Here is an 18,707-nt window from a genome sequence, read left to right on the forward strand (position 1 = left end):
CATATTAGTGTAGTTAAAACTATGCTTTATCAAAAATTATATTTGTACTGTAGCTACAAACCATACGACAGTTTTACGACATCAAACATTCAGCGACCAAACCTCCTACTGAGGTAATAATATCTATGTAATAGTGAGGAATTAACTTTTGTAATCTATCCACCATTGTATGCTTTAATAAACTTGGTAAAGTGGACAAGCTAATTTCTTCATCGTGCATCCCCTACTTTACAACAGTGACTACTCTTGAAAAGTACTCATTGGCTATGAAGTACTTTGGCACTTCCTGAGGTTGTGAAAGGCGCTATCCAAATGTAAGTTCTTTCTTTCTTATTTCTTATTGAACTCGATAGGTTGCTTGGTATGGTTGTGTGTTCGCTATGTTTATCAATGCTAATCGAAATAACCTACGCCCTGGTATGGAATGCCTTGATTTAACTCCGTGCTTTGCTTCCAAACTTTTATAGCACAATCGAGAAGAGTCTGCCCAGTGCAGTTAAATCTGGCAGTAAATAGTTAAATCCCCTTGTCACTTCTTGTTTCAAAGCAGTTATAAAAATTGGAAAAACGGATGAATTTTTGCTGTCGTCTTCTTTGTGCTTTTTTGGATTGCAGCAATTGTGCCATCGGAAGAAGGAGCTAGAGGGAATCTTGGAACAGCCCATTCTAACTCATTAAAATGTATGAAATGTGATGTTGTGCTATGCTTCATCTTCTCGCCAGAATTTAAATATGTGTGCACCGCCCAAACACTCACGTCCAAACTCTTGCATCAGTAAGAGGGTTAAATACAATTTGTTTACAAACCCTCAAAAATCGGTCCTTTGTCATTTCATCGAAGCGTATTAAAGTTTGTGGAATGCTCCTGCTGTGTAACTACTCTCACTCTGTGGGTTGCTGCATTGCTAATAGCATGAACTGCACTTTTCTGTGAAGGTTTGAATTAAAAGCAGAGTACAGAGAAGTGTTCTATTTTCTGAATGAACTCTTTTCCTATTTTTACATCCTGCTTCGCAAAGCCTTCTTACGATTTAGTTTAACTTCCAGGGTTGCACTCCTACTGGCAAGCCTTTAGACTTTCTGTCAAGACATCTCAAATGGGAAAAGCAACCAGTAATACTGGTCAGTGAAATGATGCTCAGAATGCAATCTGAACTATTGAGAAGAGGACTACAAATAGACATATGATTCTGTTGCTGTTTTCACTTTCTTTCTGGCTGCAAAATGATGCTCTGTGGATATTAAAGTATAAACACTTCATTCCTTTCTCTGCTACTTTGCTAGAGTTCAACCCATTTCAAATAAATAGGCTAACTTCTCAGTTAAATAGCCAGACAAAGGAATTTCATATGAATATATTAAACATTCGTACACTAATATTTGCATTGCATAATTTGAAAGCCTTTGTGCCGAGATAAAGAGTATTAGATTTACTCGTGTAAGACTGAGGCACACACCACAATGCAAGTGTATTTTTCTTCATTGAGGTTTTACCGTTTTATTTTCCTTACAATCACTTTGGAAAGATGTGCTTTAGTATCTCTGCTGCACCATTCGAGAAAGCACACTGATAGAAAGCCCAATTGGACTTGTTGTCCTATATTGCCCAATTTTGGATAATCTGCTTCTCATTTCCCACATTTTGTATTTTAACACTGTGGCAAATAGTTTCATGGAGAACAGACACATTTTCACGCTTATAATCAAACAGTAAAGGTGATTATTTCTGCTACATTTATAATCGACCTGTGTTTGTTTGAACACTTCTGAACCCGATGGGGTGATTTTCTGCAGTGATTTTTTATCATGCTGTTTAAAAAGAGAGGTTTGACCTCTGCTGAAGGAAGCGGCTGCTCTCGTGCTGTGTTCACCACCGTTGCAGTCTCACAGACTGTGCCAAATGAGAACCATGTGTAGCGTGAGAGGCCAAGAGGACACAGGAGTTTATGGTGGCTTTGCTTTTAAATTATATATGGCAGAAGTTTAGCTGTTGCAATAAGTTATAAAAGGAGTTCAGAAGTATGTGGAGATCTGATGCATGGGGAGAGGGCTGCTTTCTTATGTGAACTTTTCTTTTTAGAAAAAAAGAGCAATCTCCTTTTTGTTAAGGTCAGAGTTCAGCCTTGTAGAGTTTCTGAAGGCTCCATAAAATAGAGCGTTTCAGCTGTTTGAAACAGTCCTGCTGAGAGAAATTGATAGATCCCATGAGAAAGACTTGTCTTCTCCTCCTTAGGGTGGACCTGTAGTTAGATTTTCATGAAGGGTTAATTTGCTTTTAAGTCTCTTTACAAGATATCGCAGGAGGTAAAGGGCTGGAGTCTCAACAAGAGAGCTTGCGTTTAAATCCCAACCATGACTCGATTGTCTGCAGATGAGAGAGGTGTTGTTAAATTGGAAGGAGAAGAGTTTGAGGCAGAAGTTAATCACGAAAGAGCATTTGAATGGCAACACGCAAGCCTGTGACGCGGTTTGTTGAAGAATTTGTTAAAGCCTCATCACATTTAAAAAGTACATGGAAGTGTACTTAAAGTGCTGGAAAGTGGGATTAGGCTGGATAGCTCTTGGTCGGCCGGTGCGGACACGATAGGCCGCAATGGCCTCCTTCTGTGCTGTAAATTTCTATGATTCTATGATTGACACTTAGAATTAAGAGACCCGATCATCTTACCCTTCCAATTGAAAGATGATGATCTCTAAGATGCAAAATAAAATGAATTTTCAGATTTATTGATTGAGTCTATTCTACCTTCCGGGGAGCAAAAATTTACAATAGGTCATGTCTAAGAGAGCTTATTGAGGTGAGGAAGTGATTGAGGATGGCTTGTCAGCCTTGTGCATGAACATTTCAGTCAACTATTGTCCAAATACATGGTGTAAAGTTGGGCTCTGTCATTTTTTTGACCAAGCCTTGTGTAAGATCAGTCAGTCCACAGAATTTCTGGATCTTCAAAATTAAGTCAAACTGTTTCTTTCATTTTTCAAAGTGTGTTAGGAATCAGTTATGAATAACCAGCAAATTTGAAGGGGACAAATTGGTCCAAAATGTTGGCATTCGGGGATGAAATGAAGACAAATCATAATTTGCCCCGACTTCAGAGTATTCCTTTTGAATTTCCGTATGCGTGTATAATCACAAACATGCCCTTTGTGTAACTCTGAGTTTCTGGAAGCGTAAAACTATTTTGAAGTTATCAGTTCCATTTGTGGTGGCAATGGAGAAGGAAGAAATGGTGAAAAGCTAGATTGCAGAGATTTAATGAATACTGAATTTATTGTGCAATTAAATATGCAGTGTTTGTGAAATTTGAACCTTTGGGTGTGCCCTGCTACCTGTAGCTTGGGACACTGCAGCAAGGAGGTGATCAGATCTGGAACCACCCTTTCACATACCTAGAGTCACATTCTTTTTAAGAAATATGTTCAATTAGCACTTAAGGTGTGTACATGGTGCAGCTATCACTGATACAAGTAATGCACACACTTATGGGTGGAGTGCATTTGGATTTTCAAAAAAAACATTCGATAAGGTGCCACACAAGTGGTTATTTCACAAAATTAGGACTCATGGGATTGGGGATAATATTTTAGCTTTGATTGAGGATTGGTTAATGGAAAGAAAACAGAGCCGGAATAAATGGGCCATTTTTGGGTTGGCAAGCTGTAACTAATGGGGCATCGCAAGGATCAGTGCTTGGTCTCCAGCTATTTATAATCTATATCAATGACTTAGATGAGGGGACTGAGTGTAATGTATCCAAGTTTGCTGATGATACAAAGTTAGGTGGGACAGTAGGCTGTGAGAAGGATGCAAAGAGGTTGCAAAGGGATATAGACAGGTTCAATAAGTGGGCAAGAACATGCCAGATGGAATATAATGTGGAAGAGTGTGAAGTTATCCACTTTGGTGGGAAAAATAGAAAATCTGGCTTTTTTTTTAAATGGTGAGAGATTGAGAAATATTGGTGTTCAGAGATACCTGGGTGTCTTTGTACACAAATCATTGAAAGTTAACATGCAGGTACAGCAAGCAATTAAGAAAGCAAATGGTATGTTAGCCTTTATTACAAAAGGACTGGAGTACAAGAGTAAAGAAGTGATTGCAATTATATACAGCATTGGTGAGACCATACCTGGAATATTGTGTACAGTTTTGGTCTCCTTACCTAAGAAAATATATAGTTGCCTTAGAGGGAGTGCAACAAAGGTTCACCAAACTGATTTCAGGGAGGGTGGATTGTGCTATGAGGAGAGATTGAGGAGACTAGGCTTATATTCTCTGGAGTTTAATAGACTGAGAGATGATCTCATTGAAACATATAACATTCTTACAGGGCTTTACAGAGTAGATGCTGTGAGGATGTTTTCCCTGGCTGGGGAGTCTAGAACTAGGGGGTCACAGTCTCAGAATAAGGGGTCGGCCATTTAGGATTCAGATGAGGAGAAATTTCTTCACTCAAAGAGTTATGAATCTTTGGCATTCTCGATCCCAGAGGTCATGGCTGCTCCATCGTTGAGTATATTCAAGACAGAGATCGATAGATTTTTGGATATTAAGGAAATCAAGGGATATGGGGATCGGGCGGGAAGGTGGAGTTGAGGTAGAAGGTCGGCCATAATCTTCCTGAATGTTGGAGCAGGCTCGAGGGGCTGAATGGCCTAATCTGACACCTATTTCTTATGTTCTTATGTTCTTACATAGATACTCTGGGAATTCCTATGACAGCTTTCAAGAGCCACCTCCCTGGTGGCATTGGGACAATGTTTTAGACCCATGTCGTCTTGTAAGCTTTAAATTGGAGTTTCTTATTCTTGTCAGTTACCATTATTAAGTAGAGGATGATTCACTTGGATGAGAGGTTCTACGGTTCGGGTCCTAGCAGCGGATCGTGAGATAGTGTAAAATGGCTGAAAGGGAATCGACATTTCTCCCGATTTTTATTTCCACTGACTTCAACGGAAATAAAAATCGTGAGATAACAGGCTTGCGACTCACAGGTTTTATACTATCGCCGCATTCAATATGTACCCCACACAGTCTTAATCGCTCTTTTCATATGTATTAAATCCAAGGCTGCATATTCTCTCAAAAAGGCGTGTAACAAATTTCTGTTACGGATCACACACCTTTAAGAGAACCCAAGTGAGCAAAGCTAATATGGTTGTTCGAGGTGCAGGATATTCTTTCTGTTTGGCGACATAAAATAGGGAGCAGCAGCACCCTGTGAAGGTGTAAAATGTTGAGAACTGTGTGTTGCTGCTGATCGGAGATACTAAATGAATAAAGAGAAAGAAGCAACACGCTTCCCTGGTTTAACTTAAAAAAGAGAGAGAAATCGAGGTGAAGAGCATAATGTATGACACCAGCCAACTGAACAGCAGAGAACAGGGGTTACGGTAGCATAGTGGTTGTGTTACTGGATGACTAATCCAGAGGCTTGGACTAATAATCGGGAGATATGAGTTCAAATCCCACCATGGCAGCTGGGGGGAGTTAGTTAAATAAATCTGGAATTTTTTTTTTTAAAAAGCTAGTATCAGTAATGGTGACCATGAAACTACCGGATTGTCGGAAAGACCCAACTGGTTCACTAATGTGCTTTTAGAGAAGGAGATCTGCCATCCTTACTTGGTCTGGGCCTATATGTGACTCCAGACCCACAGCAATGTGGTTGACTCGTAACTGCCCTCTGAAATGGCCACTCTGTTGTATCAAACCGCGACGACAAAGTCACTGTGGGAGCACCTTCACCACACGGACTGCAGCGGTTCAAGAAGACGGCTCACCACCACCTTCTCAAGGGCAATTAGGGATAAATGCTGGCCTTGCCAGTGACACCCACATTCCATGAACTAATACATTTTTAAAAAGAAGACAACACAAATAAAGAAGTAATTAGGTGACAGCAATCTTGTTTTTTAATAGTTTATTAAAGCACCTCCCAAACACGGGACCTCTGTCACAAAGAAGGACAAGGGCAGCAGGTGCATGGGAACACCATCACTTGCAAGTTCCCCTCCGAGTCACACACCAGCCTGACTTGAATCTATCCTGCGCCCCCTCCTATTTCTCACCTACACACTGCTCCTCGAAAACACATCAGGTTCCACATGTACGCTGACGACATCCAGCTCAACCTCACCACTTCTCTCGACCCCTCCACTGTCTCTAAATCTTCCTAATGTGACATTTTTGTCACACTTTTCGATCAATTTGTTCCATATGTCTACATTTATAATGGAAACTGCCTTTGTAAAATGTCTGTGTCGCAACTATGTAGCCATGCCAGTAATTATCATCAATGCTCCCTCTAATTTTTTTTTTGGGTGCATGGTCCCTTTAAATTTACTGTGCGGCATTTTTTCCAGTGGCAGCAGCTGGTGAGCGGCCTGCGTGAGACCTCCTGATTAGTGAGCGGACTGCGCGCAACCTCCTGATTGGTGAGCGGCCTGCGTGGGGCCTCCTGATTGGTGAGCGGACTGCGTGAGACCTCCTGATTAGTGAGTGGACTGTGCGAGACCTCCTGATTGGTGAGCGGCCTGCATGGGACCTCCTGATTGGTGAGTGGACTGTGCGAGACCTCCTGATTGGTGAGTGGCCTGCGTGGGACCTCCTGATTGGTGAACGGCCTGCGTGGGACCTCCTGATTGGTGAATGGCCTGCGTGGGACCTCCTGATTGGTGAACGGCCGTGGGCCCACTCACCTCGGGGAACAGTGAATAAATAAGCAGCAAAATAGTGCACCCTGTCCTCTTGGAGCGTAATCTCTCTGAGTAACAAATCACCATGCCAGTGCACAGTCTACTTCAATACAACAATTGCAAAGGTCACGCGATCACCCTGCTCTATCCTATCCCCATGTTTCCTATTGCCCCGTCTATGTGGCACCTGAGAGTTTGAATCATGGGAGGTGGTTGACTCCCGTACTGTACAGGAGGCTAATGAAACTCAGGTGGCCATCATCTCACGTTAGCTTGCTCCTGGTCAGTATGATGAAAAAATATTGATCAGATATGCCGGGGGTTACGTGAGAGTGAGATGAGAGAGTCAAGCACGGTTCTGTTTTTACCCAATCTGCTGCTGAAGTGCGCATTGTCATGTACAGGAGTTGCTAAGTTTGTTTCTCTTACATAAAGAAGGAAATAGAAAGAACTTGCATTTTCTCACATGTGTTACAACCTCAGGACTTCTCAAAGTGCTTCACAGCCAATGAAACACATGCGAAGTGTAGTCACTGTTGTAATGTAACAGCCAATTTGTGCACAGCAAGATCCCAGAAACACTCATGTGATAATGAGCAGATAATCTGTTTTTCAGTGCTGTTGGTTGAGGGATAACTAGATACATGGTTCCTGTCTAACATCTTGGCAATTGTAAATGTTGCCAAGCTGCCTCATCGCTTGTTAAAACCGAAGTTGTTTGGTCACTTGACTGAGGTGCTCCTTGTTCTCGTGGCACTGAGTAATGCAATATTACTAAAACTGCAATTAATACAAACCCACACAAGTACAATGGAAAGAGCAGTCTCTTCATCATTTGCAATTGGAAGCTGCTATTGAAAAGCTGAGAGTTGTTAACTGTGACATTGCACACCTGGTGTTGTGGCAGCTTCGTACAATGGGGTTTAATTTAACTCCGCCAAGTGGAGGCATGTTAAGCATTATTAGTCAGTGTTTGTGTGGGTGTAAATTCTGAACAAAACCTGAAAAAAAATGAGCTGATTTCATGAGTTGGCCAATGTGGCCCTCGCAAGGAGCTGAAATTTCTTTGATCTTTAGCCAGCCCAGTCATACAGATCAGTTTTATTTTCAACATAAAGCTGATTTTCCCCATTTACTTTGGAATGTGGCTGCCAGTTTAGATCCACCACAAATTGAAAGTTTGTTCCCTTTCCATCAGCAACTCTTCAGACTGACGACACTCGAGGAACAGTCGGCATCATAAATGGTTCATCGACTGAAAATTATGCTTATTTAAAATGTTTCATTTGTTACATTTAAGACGCCGACTTTTAATGGCTCAACGGTTCATACTTGCAGTGGAGGCTGTTCAGAGAAGTTCACCAGGTTGATTCTGGAGGTGTGGGGATTGACTTACGAAGATGGGTTGAGTAGGTTGGGCCTCTACTCATTGGAATTCAGAAGAATGAGAGGTGATCTTCTCGAAACGTATAAGATTATGAGGGGGCTTGACAAGGTGGATGCAGAGAGGATATTTCCACATAGGGGAAACTAAAACTAGGGGGCATAGTCTTAGAATAAGGGGCCACCCATTTAAAACTGAGATGAGGAGGAATTTCTTCTCTCAGAAGGTTGTAAATCTGTAGAATTCTCTGCTCCAGAGAGCTGTGGAGGCTGGGTTATTGAATATATAGAAGGTGGAGATACAGAGATTTTTGAGCGATGAGGGAGTAAAGGGTTATGGGGAGTGGGCAGGGAAGTGGAGCTGAGTCCATGATCAGATCAGCCATGATCTTATTGAATGGCAGAGCAGGCTCGAGGGACCAAATGGCCAACTCCTGCTCCTATTTCTTATGTTCTTATTATGGGAGTAAGTAGCAGAGCCACACGGACGGGAACAGTCTCGGCTTTGATCCTGACGATGAGTGCTGCAATTGGTTTCGGTGTTCCGTGGTCTGAGTTAAGGAGAGAGAATGTGGGAGTTCCCGCTCCTGATCGATTGCCGTGGTCCTCGTTGGAAGTTTCGAGGCGTGAACATTGGCTGAGTTTGATTGTGATATGTCTCTCTTTCCCCCGCCACTGGGAGCACAAAGGTATCGCCGGGCGAAAAATATTTGCAGCTGATGGGAACTTCCGCTTTAGCGTTCCAAGAGGGAAGTGGAATGCTAAATCAAGCGTTAACCAGTTCCCTTGGAGCGCTAGAGGGAGTGAGCTGTATTTGCAGAGCGCTGAGCAACATTCCGTGCAGTCTGTACAGGCTCCTTCCCTCGATTAAAGGGAAGGGGTGAATGAGTTTTACTGCTGTCTGTGTTGGGCCACGGCACCTACGCTACGTCCATCACATCCTCAAGCACTCTGAGGAAGTGCTGGGCTGAGCCACTGTGAGGTCCAAAAAAAGAAAAAAACACCACACTAGGAAGATAAATACATTTTGCCCTACATGACTACCACTGCCTTTAAATATCGCTCCCCAAGTGGCCAGCCGAGGGGACAACGCCTCCTGCAGCTGCCGTTGTTGTCGCCTGGCGATGCTGCAGGGGGCGGGAGGGAATTTCACATCTGGGGCGGTGACGGAGCGCTGTGCACCAGATGACGTCACGATCTCCGGGGCGTGAGAGAGTGAGGCGGTAAGTGTTGGCGCCAGCGCAAAACTGCCAGGGAGGTTCGCGGACGTCGCTGAATTCACCGCGCCCGGTCGGTAACCCCTTAGTGCACCGTTACCACCCCTTGCCCGCGCTAACGGGAGGCGTAAAGCAGGCCAATTTTTCCCCCTAAGTGCTCAGCTCCAGACAGCAACACATTGCAGGCATCTAATCACATTGATTAAAAAAATGTCTTTTCTATTTTCATTTAGATTTAATTGCTCAATGAATCTTTAAATGGCTGTGGAATAAAAATTTCTAAATTGACTGTTTAAGTGTCTTGAGACATTTTACTACATTAAAGGTGCTACATAAATACGAGATGTTGTTGTTTCGATCCCCAGTTTATATTCATATGATCCAAGAAAAAAACCTGCTGTAACATACAATGTCTGGGAAAACTAGTGCATTTATTAGTGTTCAGTTATCTTGTCTAATCCATTTAATGACCTTAATCCATTGAGCAACTCGGCTAAAATGCAAAATCAAAGTGTAATTAGTGCGGTGTTAAATTGATGATTGGATAAGTGTCCTGCTGTGTACAAACAGCTGGGAGAAGCATGCACTGTAAATGTTAATGAAGGATTCTAAATCTAACGCCATTTCATCAAATCTGTTATTGAAAGTTAATGAGGGTGGATTCTTTGCAGTGTACTTGAGTGAATGTTTGATGGGTGAGGTAGAGCGGGGGTGGGGGAGGGGGTGCGAGAGAGAGTGAGAGAATGAGAATCAGACAGAGATTATGAGACATTGGCTAGACAGTGGCTAGAATTTCCTTCGAGCCGTTCCCGCTCCAACACTGTAACTTCCAGCAAAGAGGGAGCAGGAGAGGGAGGGGACAAGAAATATTTGTGAGTGGCAAAAAGTGACCGAGAGGAAATAAGATTTTGAATCTTAAGAAAATGATTCATTCTATTTTATAGGAATTACTTATTAATTAGTGAGTCGTGAGGGATAAGGAACGTTGTTAATGTTGCCTATTTTAAATGTTTGCAAACAGTGGTTACTGTAATGTACTATACGAGAAGTGTAGCTATTGTCCCGCAAAAACTGTTGCAGATATTTTGGCAGAACAGGCTCCGAGGTAATGCAGAGCAATGCAAGAAATTCCCATTTTCACTGTTTTGCGCTGAGTTAAGCTTTAAATCCCTTGCGCAAATTGCCTGGCGTGTTTCCCGCATTACAAGGAGTTAGATGTAGTCCTTACTACTAGGGGGATCAAGGGGTATGGCGAGAAAGCAGGAATGGGGTACTGAAGTTGCATGTTCAGCTATGAACTCACTGAATGGCGGTGCAGGCTCAAGGGGCCGAATGGCCTACTCCTGCACCTATTTTCTATGTTTCTATGTTTCTACAACAGTGACTACAAGCTAAAATGTACTTCATTGGCTGTAAAGCACTTTGGTGGTCGTGAAAGGCGCTATATAAATCCAAGTCTTTCTTTCATATCTCACCCGTCATTGAGGCCACCTATTACCACCTCCAAAATATTGCCCATCTTTGACCTGATCTCAATCCACTGTCAGCGAAACCCTCATTTATTGCCTCTGCTTCTCTAATGCTATTCTCACTTGCTTCCTCGGCTTTGTCTTGCATAATCTCCAACTCATTACAAACTCTACGACATGCACACTATCCCCTATCATCACTGTCCTCACCAACCTTCATTGGCTTCCATCCCCCAATTGCATTGAATTCAAACTCTTCGCCCTGATTTACAGATTTCGACACGGTCCCGACTCTCTCCTCCAGCCCCATGGGTGCAGGCTTGTGTTTTCTACCCCTTCAGCTCTGGGTTCCTTTGCATCCTTCTTTCTTTCATTCTCCAGCAGCAGAGCTTGTAGTAATCTCGTTCCACTCTAAAATGCTCCCCTTAAAAGGCTCCACCTTGATACCTTCAAAAGATTCCTCAACACCTACCTCTTTACCCATACCGTGAGTCGCCTCCCCTAATTCTTCTACCACTCTTTCGCCTGTCTGAAATTTCATGGGATGTTTTACAATGATGAGGGAGTCACATAAAATGCCAGTTGTTGTTGTTGTTGATCCGTGCTCATTACCTCTTTGAACACTGAGAATTCAACACAGATTCCTGAACAAACTATTGCAGAATGAATGTTTAGTCCTGGCTGATAGCAGGGCAGCTGGGGAATTTGAAGTCAGTGAATTAAATACATCTGGAATTAAAATGCTAGTGTCAGTAATGGTGACCAAGTAACTACTGGATTGCCGTAAAGACCCAACTGCTTCACTAATGTCCTTTTGGGGAGGAAATCTGCCGTCCTTATTATGCGTCCTATATGTGACTGCAGACCCACAGCAATGTGGTTGACTCTTAACTACCCTCTGAGATAGCCAGGCAAGCCACTCAGTGAAGGAAAATTAGGGAGGGGCAATAAATGCTGGCCTTGCCAGCGACGCCCACATCCCATGACTGTGAATAAAGGGCAAAAAAAGGAATACGGACCGTGCATCTGGTAGCTGTAAGGTGCCTGGCCTGGCGAAGGGGTACTGAAACTGGTGCCGTAGCCGAGAAATCCCGTCTGCCCTGGTGAGTGGGCCTGGCTCAGGCCATCTTCTGTCTTGATGCCTGATCAAAAGGCACATTATTGCATCAGAAAAAATGTGAACCAAACCAAATGCACGTTAATATACATCCGATCACAAATACGCCTTGACTCATTCGCTTAAGCAACTCTTTCAAAAGTGCACGAGGTCAATTGAAAGCTACTTAACACCTCTGAGTTAATGTTGGGCACTCATTAAAAATCAACATTAGTAGGCCATCCTGTTTTGAGAGAACGGAGTCTTAAAATATTACTCCCTTCCTCTAATGTTTCCTTATATCCAACACAGGCTTCCTGTTGGATTTATTCCATTACTTGCCCGAGCTCTCAATGGACGTGTGATGATGTCAGTGCAGTTCACTGTGGTCTCCGTGAAGTAGGTTTTCTGCTTCCATGTCATCTAGCTTTCAAAATTAGATCAGTTTGCATGCCATTTTAAAATCTTACAAGGCACTTGTAATGTATTTGCTTCAAGGGTTATTTGCTTAAGAATTCATAGCAACACATTGCTATTAAGAACGAGTTGGTTTATTAGCAAAGGTTTTATCATACTACACATTACCAGTTCATCCACCAGGCTCACAACCACATGCCTCATCGTGGATCCCCTGAACCCAACTGGTTGGGGTTTTAATGAGTCTTGTGAACATCACGTGACTGGCTAAGCCCCTCCCAACTCAACAGATCTACAACTATTTTAAAGTAACATTCAATCAAGTGTCCCCTTTTAGTATGGACACAAAAGCCAAATAAAACTTTAAAGGAAACTTAAATCAAATTAAAATTTGGTTTCCAGGGGTGATGATGCACTCCAGTCCCTCCAGCGCCCACCTCTCACTGAAAGCCGCGAGCGTACCGGTGGACACCGTGTGCTCCATCTCCAGGGACACCCTGGTGCGAATATAGCCACAGAAGAGAGGCAGGCAGTCGGGCTGAACGACCCTCTCAACCGCCCGCTGCCTGGACCTGTTAATGGCCCCCTTTACCAGGCCCAGGAGCAGTCCTATGAGGAGGCTTTCCGACCTGCCTGCTCCCCTCCGCACAGGGTGCCCAAAGATCAGGAGCGTGGGATTGAAGTGCAACCAGAATTTGAGGAGCAGCCCCTTCAAATATTGGAACAGGTGCTGCAACCTCGCACATTCCACATAAACATGGAACATGGACTCCTCCAGAACGCAGAAATTACAGGCGGCCTGGGAGTCCGTGAACCAACAAGAACCTATTGCACGGGACTGCTCCGTGCAACACACTCCAGGCCAAGTGCCCAATAAATAAAGGGAGGACTCCCACGTAAAGAGCCCTCCATGGGACCCCCGCCTCTTCCGGACGGCAAGATGGTGTGCCATGGCGTGTCCGGAGGGCAGACGAGGATGGCAACGTGGAGAGTGTGCAAGAGCAGCCCTTACAGGAATCCCCTCCACGCAGAACTGAAAGGCACGGAGGAGATTTCGCGGAGGAGGCTCAAGTTGTGAGGTGCCGGCTCCCAACAGAGATTTCGGGGCTTGGCGCCAATGAGGAATTCCGTCTGGACGGGGGTCAGTTCAGAGGGGATCGCCCCACGTGCTTGAGCCTCCTCGACCCAATTAGTGGAGTCAGGGCCCAGCGCTGTTTTTAGCGACTCGACGGCTTTGGCCATGAGCCGGACGTCGGCCCAGGATAGGTGCCGTGCTGGCTCTTCTGGCGCCATCCAGCTCGTTCCTCCGCCATCCAGCAGTCCCTGACCCTGGTCACCTTGCCAAACACAGCCCTCTCCTCTGCCTGCCACCTAAAACCGCGCTCGTGGACAGCCGTCACTCCAGACGGGGGGAGAACTGCACTTGGCAGCGACTTTGTTCCAGACTCTGATAAGTTCCTGGTAAAAGACAGGCAGCCCTAGCATGGAGGTCCGTCCACAGATCTACAAACCTGTGAGCATGCTCACAGGTCCATACATTACAGCGTTATTATAAATTCTGTAACCTGCGATGCAATTACGTCATCGTGAAGTACGTTGTGAAGAAAACAGAAAATAATTGCGCGTCCCATAGGTAACCACGATGTGCTGGTGGTGGAGGGCGTGTACGTTTAAGAGGGTGGATGGGGTGCCAATCGAGCGCACTAAATTCTGATCGAGGTGATGAATTCCCTCACTCTGCTGTAAAGTGTGTCACAACAACGACGACAACAATAACTTGTATTTATATAGTGCCTTTAACGTGGTAAAATATCCCAAAGGCGCTTCACAGGAGCATTATAAAACAAAATTTGACACGGATCCACATAACGAGATATTTGGCCAGATGACCAAAAGCTTGGCCAAAGAGGTAGGTTTTAAGGAGCGTCTTAATGGAGGAGAGAGAGAGGCGGAGAGGTTTAGGGAGGGAATTCCAAAGCTTAGGGCCTTGACAGCTACAGGCATGGCCGCCATTGGTTAAGCGATTAAAATCGGGGATGCTCAAGAGGGTAGAATTAGAGGAGCGCAAATATCTCGGGGTGGGGGGTAGGGGGCATGGTTGTGGGGCTGGCGGAGGTTACAGAAATAAGGATGGGCGAGGCCATGGAGGGATTTGAAAACAAGGATGAGGAGGACGATGGCATACCCGTAGTGCCTCCTGGCTGATAAGTGGAGGGCGCCATGACTGCCTGAAACCAGCCTTTACCACAAAACGGTTGCATGTGGGGGTCACCTCCAAAACCAGCTTGAGTGCAGTGCACGCAAGCGAGTGTGACTGCCGATCTTCATGCATTCTGTGACCGAGCTGCCCTATAGCCTCTTTGGTGAAGTGCACTCTCCTTGTCCACACAGAATCAGAGAACGACACAGCACAGAATGAGGCCATTCAGCCCATCGTGTCTGTGCCAGCTCTTTGCTCGAGCTATCCATTTAATCACAATCTCTTGCTCTTTTCCCATAGTCCTGTAAATGTTTTCCCTTCAAGTTATTTATCCAATTCCCTTTTGAATGTTATTTTTGAATCTGCTATCCACTATCTTAGGCAGTGCATTCCAGATTCCACATCTCCTTAAGATCCTCATATAAACTGTGTTGCCTGTATATTCTAAGGGACGGGGGTAATACCTGCGGGGCGACATCCTCCTTAAATGCTGCCTGACTCTCCTTTGCTGCATCCTGCGTTGCTCCTCCTCCTCCTCAATGATAATGGCATACCAGGGTATGCCCATATGGAATGGTAGACCTGTTACTGAGAAGCCCTTAGTGGGGTGTGTGGATGTGGGAGGTGGGATTGGGTGGCGATAATCTGCTGGTGGTCTGACCCTGTCACATGATGCAAGGAGAAGCAAGACCAGTTGTGTGTCGGCAGGACGGCAACAAAATAACTTCACGGCACAAACGTGTTTCCCAGCCGAGGAATCATTAATGAAACTCTCCGCAGTCTTCAGGCTCACAAGCTCTTCAATTCTGTCTGTCTGAGCTGATGTTGGCAGCAACTGCTTCCAACAATTCTCCGTCTACGTTACCCAGCGTGTGTTGTGAATGTAAAAGCAGCAATCCTTGGACCCACAGCACCACTGGCATCTTCTTCGGCAGCACCTCCCAAACCCGCGACCTCCACCACCTAGAGTGACCAGGGCAGCAGGCGCTTGGGAGCACCATCGCCTCCAAGATCCCCTCCAAGTCACGCACCATCCTGACTTGGAAATATATCGGCCGTTCCTTCATTGTCGCTGGGTCAAAATCCTGGAACTCCCTCCCTAACAGCACTGTGGGAGCACCTTCACCACACGGACTGCAGCGGTCCAAGAAGGCGGCTCACCACCACCTTCTCAAGGGGCAATTAGGGAATGGGCAATAAATGCCGGCCTTGCCAGCGACGCCCACATCCCAGAAACGAATACAAAAAAATTTAAAGTATCTGTAAATGTGGTCGCACGGGACTTGGCGAATTGATGGCAGGAAGGGCCAGAAAGCCCAAGGACACTCAGGTGGGAACAATTTTATCGTGGAAAACTGGTGGAATTGAGCCCTGCCCAATTTTATTGCCCCAAAAATGTCATTTGCCCCAAGGATGCACTGGTAATACATAACTCTATTCATGGGTTCGAATGTCTACCTTCCAGATCTCACTGAGTTTGAGGCCTACCTTTCACGTGAATCGGCCAGCCTCAGTTTTGATATTTTTACCTGAGCCACAATAAGCAGGCTGTGTGTGAGCGGCACATCGTGGCCTTGCTGCTCGCGGGCCTCTGGTTGTCAACCACAAAGTGTTATTACTTTCCTCGAGCTATTTCCTCTGAAGAAGTGGTCTGAATGGGTTGTGAAATCACTCCGAGGTTTATTGCTGTTTGGTGAGGGATGTTGCAAATTGTCAGATGCCGGCAAATTTCTGGCTCCAGGACAGCAAAAAAAATACAGTAAGCCTTTCTTTGTTTTTTAAATACCTTTGAAACTTTTAAGTCCGACAGTTGGAGTGTGACGTCTGGAGTGTAATAGACAGTCAAAACTTTCATATAAATATAATTTTTCAAATTCTGCCTGCATATGGTAGGTATATTTACTTCTCCGTGATTTTAATTCTAGTATTCAATCCTTAAAACACTTATCCATTGCCAAGGACTGTTAAAATGAAAGAATGGTAAGGTCATAATGAAACAATGCCACATTTCAGGGTTTACTTCTGCTTCATCAGATAGCCTACTGCACATTTATTTTATGAATTGAAGCATTTTATGGGTGAAATACATCATGATCAAATCTGCTTTATTTTCATTGATGAGGCTGACCATAAGTTAATTGTAACGCATGCACAGATTCTGCTTGAAGTATCCGTAACATCGCTCATCTCTGCCCTTGCCTCAGCTTGTCCGCTTTTGAAACCCTTATCCATGCCTTTGTTACCTCCAGACTTGACTATTCCAACGCACTCCTGGCTGGCCTCCCACATTCTACGCTACGTAATCTAGAGGTGATCCAAAACTCGGCTGCTCATGTCCTAACTGGCACCAAGTCCCGCTCACCCATCACCCTTGTGCTTGCTGACCTACATTGGCTTCCGGTTAAGCAACTCCTCGAAATCAAAATTCTCATCTTTAGTTTCAAATCCCTCCATGACCTTGCCCCAACCTATCTCTGTGATCTCCTCCAGCCCCACAACCCCCTGAGATATCTGCACTCCTCTACTACTGCCCTCTTGAGCATCCCTGACTATAAGCGCTCAACCATTGGTGGCCATGTCTTCTGTTGCCTAGGCCCCAAGCTCTGGAACTCCCTGCCTAAACCTCTCTCTCCCTCTCTTTCCTCCTCCAAGACGCTCCTTAAGACCTACCTCTTTGACCAAGCTTTTGGTCACCTGCGCTAATTTCTACTTATGCGGCTCGGTGTCAAATTTTTTCATCTCATAATACTCCTGTGAAACGCCTTGGGATGATTCACTACGTTAAAGGCGCTATATAAATAAAAGTTGTTGTTGTTTGACCAAATACAACCTTTGTACTCACTGTAAGAAGGTAATCCGTAGGGTTGACTTGGTGGCGGATACGTAGCATAAGCAGCAGCTTGTTGAATCCCCGCGGTGTACTGCGCTTGTCCATAGGCCGCCATGGCGTGGAAGGAGGGTGTAGGAATAATGTGTGGATATGATCTGATTGGGATAGATAAAAGATAAATAAATCAACCTGGTATCCATTACATATGCCTTTGAATTATTTATATTTGAAAAGTACGTTAGAGCAATTAGATTGTTGGTAAATAGAAAGGGGGCAAGGGTTTCATCGGGTGATCGGGGTATTCGCTGAGTGGCAGCTCCAGTTGATGGGAAATAAAAAGATTAACAAGCAGAAATGGTAAATGCTTTTATTTTAAAACAAGCAAAACAGAATGCAGATCCATAACCTAGAGCTAGCAGTGAAGTCGGAAGCGTACTTTTATGTAAGGTTTAGTAAGCCAAGGTTTCCTTTAGCACGTAACGAAACATCCCTGGTGTGCTAACCTCCACATTTAAGTGTGCACCTTCTTATTCATTATTGCCGAACTCAAACACCAATGAGATGACATTAAGTGTTCCTTGGAGAGTCTGATTTTGATTCCAGAAAATTCTGCCAGGCAATAAATATTAGACTGTAAGACCTGGAGTGGCAGTACAGGGAATGGACTCAAAGGAAGGGTGAGTGATGCAACAAGGAATGGACTTCGCCTGGATCATGGGGGGGATCCGCACTGCAAGGAGTGGACTAACAGAAATGGGAGGGGGAGGGTTAGAATGCAAGGAATGAACTTGGACTGGAGTGGGGGTTAAAACAGGAGGAACAAATTCACAACGGGGAAAGATCTGGAATGATAATACAGAATACACTCAGGCACTAAAATAAATGGAGTGAAAATGGCACTTTACAGATTAAAGGCTTGCAACTATGAAAATACCAATTGTAACCACTGAAAAATATTTCCTTTTGTAAGGGGAAGTGAAACATGTGATTGAGAAAAAAATTAAGTATTTTTGAACAAGGTTTAGCATGGTATTGGCTTCTTTAATCCTGTCATGCTACATAACAATTAAAAAGCAGCTTCATTCACAGGAAAGTAAGTCCTAACTCATTTTGATATGAATGGTACAGATTAAAGTCATTTTGCCTCAGCTCAGTGTCTAAGGGAGGGTCAAAATGATTTAATTTAAATACAGATTGGGGCGACTTGTTTAAATATGTCTTTTTTTGTGAAATGAACAGACGGTTATTTCAAAATTGTTTGCTTCTTGTTATTTTCTGCTAAGTGTAGGATATGTTTTGTGAGGCCCTTTATTGCTGGTGGTGCCTTGGATATAGCGAGCTGCAGAGAGCAAAATTCACCAGAACCCCGCCCCTGTGTTTGGGCTCATTCGAAAGG

General features: G+C 44.4%; 1 protein-coding gene across 2 annotated transcripts in view; it reads right to left on the bottom strand.

Annotated features, from left to right (window-relative positions):
- LOC139277629 (eyes absent homolog 1-like) overlaps positions 1-18,707 on the bottom strand; it is a 234,800-nt gene that overhangs the window by 104,926 nt on the left and 111,167 nt on the right. For both annotated transcript variants that reach the window (XM_070896366.1, XM_070896365.1), the window contains exons 5-6: positions 17,324-17,466; positions 11,788-11,910 (exon numbers count right to left, since the gene is read on the bottom strand). In XM_070896366.1, the coding sequence (XP_070752467.1) occupies positions 11,788-11,910; positions 17,324-17,466 (266 nt within the window). The remainder of the gene's footprint in view (positions 1-11,787; positions 11,911-17,323; positions 17,467-18,707) is intronic.

Source organism: Pristiophorus japonicus, chromosome 12 (assembly GCF_044704955.1).
Source record: "Pristiophorus japonicus isolate sPriJap1 chromosome 12, sPriJap1.hap1, whole genome shotgun sequence".
Classification (NCBI taxonomy): Eukaryota; Metazoa; Chordata; class Chondrichthyes; family Pristiophoridae; genus Pristiophorus; species Pristiophorus japonicus.